Below are 4,759 nucleotides of genomic sequence, written 5' to 3'. Positions count from 1 at the left end.
AGAAACTCCGGAGTAATAACTGTTACGTATATACAAACAGACAAAAACCTGGCAGATCCCTTTACAAAGGGACTATCACGAAATGTGATAGATATTGCATCGAGGGAGATGGGTATGAGACCCATAGATGTTACACCATAGTAGTAACCCAACCTTTGTGATCGGAGATCCCGTGAATTAGGATCTGGAAAGAACAAGCTATTGGTTAACTGAGGAGAGTAATAACTTATGATCGTCTCCAAGTGAAGATGCAAAACTCTCAGAGCTGTAAGGCTCAGATCTATAAGGCAGGTTGGCAACATGCCTTAATGTGGTTCTATTGGCTATAATTAGCAAAGATGCTGTCCTACAGAGCAGTCTTGAAAGAACACACCTATATGAGTTCTGACTGTAAACGTCGCAGTCTATGAGATTTGGGTGATCTCTAGTAAGCTCACGAAGAGACCAGGGAGTATGACGTATAAGCTCCAAACCGCGGGGTAGCCTACTGGCGGTCAGGTACTGGTTAAGACTTTGAGTGAAACCTGTTCACACAAAACTAGCAATTCAAGGCATAGTCCATTGTCAAGTTGTGAATGGATGTAGCTTAAAGTTCTAGGCAGAAGTTCAACTTAACAGTCTCTGCTGAAACACTGGTATATTAAACAAGTGATGAGAGAAGGCAAATCTCTAAATGGGTATTTGAGATCTGGTGGGGGATTGTTAGAATTAATGGGCTAGGCCCATAGCAATTTCTGAAATCTCAAAGCCCATGTGTAAAATGGCAAGTGGTGGTGCTAAGTTTAGTCCCACCTTGGAAGTTGAAGAAGAGTTGGACCTCTTTATATAGTGGGTTCTCTCCACCACTCTAAGTGGTGTGTGAGAAGAGAAAGGGAAAACCACACGCGCACGCTCGCTCGCCTCGCCCCGGTAAGTATACGAATTAGAAACCGAGTCGGTTTGGGATTGTGGTCGCGACACAATACCGCCTCTGGTCCTAATATATATACAGCTACCGGCTGCGGCCAGAGACACACCGAAAAACACCTAGGGTTTTGCCTCATCTCACAACTTGCGCCGCCATCGTAGTCTACTCCATCCCAAACGCCGGCGTGCATCGGCGCGTGGGAGAGCAGGTCTCCGGAACCGTTCGTCTTTGCGATCCTGCACCGGGAGAGGACGAATTAGGTTTTTGGGAAGCGCTGTGCGCGACTGCTCAAATTCGTCATCACGGGTCGTCTTCCGTCCAAGTCGGGCGGTGCTACTCATCGTCGTATTCATCGCCGTCAGCAGCAGATCGTCGCCAACATCGTCATCAACACTGTCGCACCCATAATAGCTAACGATCAGTACGTCCAACATCCTCTGTTCATGTCTGTTTCTACAGCTATTGTTACGTGTTTGCTGCTGTTATGCATGTCTTGCTGTTCTTCTAGTTTGCTAGATTATTGCATGCTAGTATCTCTTCTAGTCATGAATTATTTACTGGAATTAATCATGAACTTGCCTAATATTCCAACAAAATGCAGCTAGCAGACTTGAGCTTGGTGACACAATGTAGGGAAGATAGGCGACCTCCAGTCGCGAAGATACATGGTTCTGGACGACGAAAACGAAGAGCAGGAAAGGAACGGTATACATCATGCTCGCAGGAGAGGAGCCCAACAAGCAACGGCAGCAAGGGAGCCTACACATCAGCGACCTGGGCAACAGCGTTTGCAACCTCCTGGGCGGCCTTCTTCTTGTTCTTCTACGCCTTCTTCTGGGTGATATCCTTGGCGTGCGCTACCAGTCCAGCAATAGCCTGGACCACGGGGGCCGCGAGCGGGGTGTTGAACAAGTCAAGGTAGGCCTGCTTAGCCTTGTCGTCGTATCCAACAGACGGGTCCAGTACACCACAGACCTTGGCAATGAGCTCCTGGACCGCCTCTGTAGCAACCCCGGGCGGGGCTTTTGCCTTCTTCTTGTCGAGCCGGGCGCTACGACGAGCGGGCGCGACCGGCACGCCCCCCTTGCCCCTACGGGTGGCCGGAGTAGACAGCAACGGGGCGGGCGGCTCCCCGGCGAGGAAAGACTCCAGGGGGTTCCCAATCGGAGGCACGTCCGTAGCATCTGCCGGGGCAACAATGACGACGGGTTCAGGGCAGGCATCTGCCGGCAGCGTGAGAGCTCCGATCGGGTCGGTGGCGTCCGCCCCAGGCTCGATGACGACGGTGGGGGGGGGGGACGCGGCGACGAGGATCTCCGCCGGGCCACTCCCAGCTGCAATGACCGAGTGGACAGCGACCGGCTCAGGCCTGATCACGAGGGCGGCGGAGAGAGGCGCAGCGACAAGAAGCCCGACAGGGTCACCCCTAGCGTCGCACATCGCGCGGCCAGCGTCGACAGGCCGGGCCAGAGGCGAAGCATCACCGGTCGGTGGCGAATAAGGGGCGGACCAGGCTTCAACCCCCGGCGTGTCGAGGCTCCGCACGTCCGGGGACAGGGCGAGTCCCGCAAAGCAGGCCGACAGCGTAGGCAGGGCGGCCACCGCCGAACCCGCCTCCACCACGCCAACAGCCGCGCCAGCCAGCAAGGATGGGCTGGCCGGGCCGCCAGCGGTCGAACCGAGCTTGACAAAGGCACCCTCCACCCTTTCAGCAAGGCCGGCCAGCCGCCGACGCATGGCAGAGAATTCCGAGCGCAGCGGAGCGAGCGCGGTGTCGATAGCCGCCGACAGCTCGGACCGAAGTAGGCGGGCATGGTCCACCAGCGGGAGGCGAGGCCCCGCAGTAGCGCCGCAGTCGGACAGAAGGTGCAGCTTGCCGCATGCCACCGGGTCGACCTCCATCGCCATGACAGGAGACGCAGCGCCCACGGGGGAGCCCGCACGGCGACGTCCATGACGCACCGAATCCACGTCACGACGTCGAGGAGAGCGGGTGCGCTCCCTGCGCCCGTCCAAGGCCGAGTCGTTGGAGCGGGGCACCCGGCCGCGTCCGTCCCGGCCGCCGCCGCCACGCCAGTCGTCGTCGTAGTCGTCGCTGTCGTCCCGGCGCCGCGGCATCTGTCGGGGGTGGTCGTCCGTGCCCCGGTCTCGGCGACGCGGTGCAGCAGCCCGCGAGCTGCCTCCCACGTCAGGGAGGGCAAGGGTGGCGCCAAGAGGCGGCGGAACACCGTCGACGCACTCCATGTGCCACTCCAGCGGCAGCCTGGGAGGGCTGAACACCTCGGCGCGACCGTCAGAGGTGTAGCAGTCCAGGGTAGCATTGGAGTGGTCCTCCACCATGTCCAAGTGGACCAGCACCCGGAAGGTTGCGCCACGCTTGCAACCAGACGGCCTCGCCACATTGGCGAACACCTTCAGGCCGCCGGATGGACGGGTGGTGAATGTTAGCCAGATGACCTTGGGGATGAGGTTTGGGTCTGCAGTCCAGGCCCAGAGGTCGAGCGTCTCAGAGTTTGTCCGGAGCGCGGAGTGGTCGTCGAGGCGATCCAGGGAACAGCGCCGGCCGATGATGCGCTCGGCGACGTACGGCGTCCACGCGTAGTCAGGGACGTTCTCCAAGCACAGGTGCACTCGGTAGTTGAGGGCGGCCCCGAACGCGCGCTCCAGAGGACGCCACGGCCTGATGTGGACGATGGCGCCGGCAGCACGCACGCGACCCGCGGCAAGCGCCGCGTCACACTGGGCCTTGTGCTCGAACTTGACGAGGAACTCCACCAGGTGGTACGGGGTGACAGCCACGTCCCCGTGGCTGAGCCGGAATTGCTTCCGGATGGCGCGGTCGACGTCCAGCGCGACGAGCCGCCGTGGCGCGTTGATGGCCCAAGCGATGGCCGCCGTCTGCTCCCACTCAAGCATGTCGCGGTCCATGTCAAATGAGGACGGGATGAAGCACGAGTCCTCCTCGGGGCGGGCGTCCGGCGCCCCGATGCCGGCGGAAGCGCGAGCCATCTCAGCGCGGGGAGGGGGAGCGGACGGGGAGGCGACAACCTCAGCCCAGGAACGCGCGCCCGAAGCGGCGGGATAGCGGCACAGCGGAGGGGCCGCAGGCGGGGAGGCCGGACGCTGCTTTGACGCACGCCGCAGGGGGCAGCAGCGCTCGATGTGGCCCGAGAGGTTGCAGGAGAGGCAGCGCACATGGTCGCAACAGGCAGAGGAGCGGTGGTGTTTGGGGGCGAGACAGCGAGAGCAGCGCCCCTCCGTGCGCTTTTTGAAGCGGATGAAACTGGCTCGGCGTTGCTCGTCGAGGCCGCCCGGTGCGGGATGGGACTGGACGGCAGACGCCCGGCTTGAAGGCACGTCCCGTCAAGGGTGGCGCTGCCGCTGCACGAAAGTCCAGCCCTCCCCCTCCCGAGGAGCGGACGGGACAGGCCGCGGCGCAAGGACGCCTCCTGACGCCGCATTGACGAGCCGGGAAGGGCGAGGGGGGATGGTGATGATGGAGCGGAGGCGGGTGGCCGCATTGAAGGCGTCCGGCGCAGCCGCGGAGACTTGAATGCGCGCAGAGGAGGGGGAAGCCCCAACAAAGCCTGGGGGGACGGAGTGGCCGAGCCCGGAACGAACTCGCCCTCTTCATCAATGCCAGCAGGCAAGGGGGCCGAATCCAGGACAAAATCGCCAGATCCGCCCGACGAGCGCGTCGCGCGCCGGCGTGCACCCCAGGGCGGGCGCATCAGCAGGGGGGAGCAGGGGACCGGAGGAGGCGCCGCACCCAGATCCGGCAAAGAGGCCAGCGCAGAAGACCGAAGCAGCAGCCTCTGCGCCTCAGAGAAGAACCAGGGGGCCCCGGGGCCA

General features: G+C 61.1%; 1 protein-coding gene across 1 annotated transcript; it reads right to left on the bottom strand.

The window, feature by feature from the left end:
* Positions 1-1,351: 1,351 nt before the first annotated feature.
* On the bottom strand, positions 1,352-4,753 carry LOC123180687 (uncharacterized). The gene has a single exon (XM_044592799.1). The coding sequence runs from the start codon at positions 3,914-3,916 to the stop codon at positions 1,730-1,732; it is 2,187 nt and encodes a 728-aa protein (XP_044448734.1). The 5' UTR covers positions 3,917-4,753; the 3' UTR covers positions 1,352-1,729.
* Between the last annotated feature and the right edge of the window lie 6 nt (positions 4,754-4,759).

This window comes from Triticum aestivum, chromosome 1D, assembly GCF_018294505.1.
Source record: "Triticum aestivum cultivar Chinese Spring chromosome 1D, IWGSC CS RefSeq v2.1, whole genome shotgun sequence".
Classification (NCBI taxonomy): Eukaryota; Viridiplantae; Streptophyta; class Magnoliopsida; order Poales; family Poaceae; genus Triticum; species Triticum aestivum.
The sequence above is the reverse complement of the archived record's forward strand: the minus strand, read 5'-3'. Positions and strand labels throughout refer to the sequence as shown.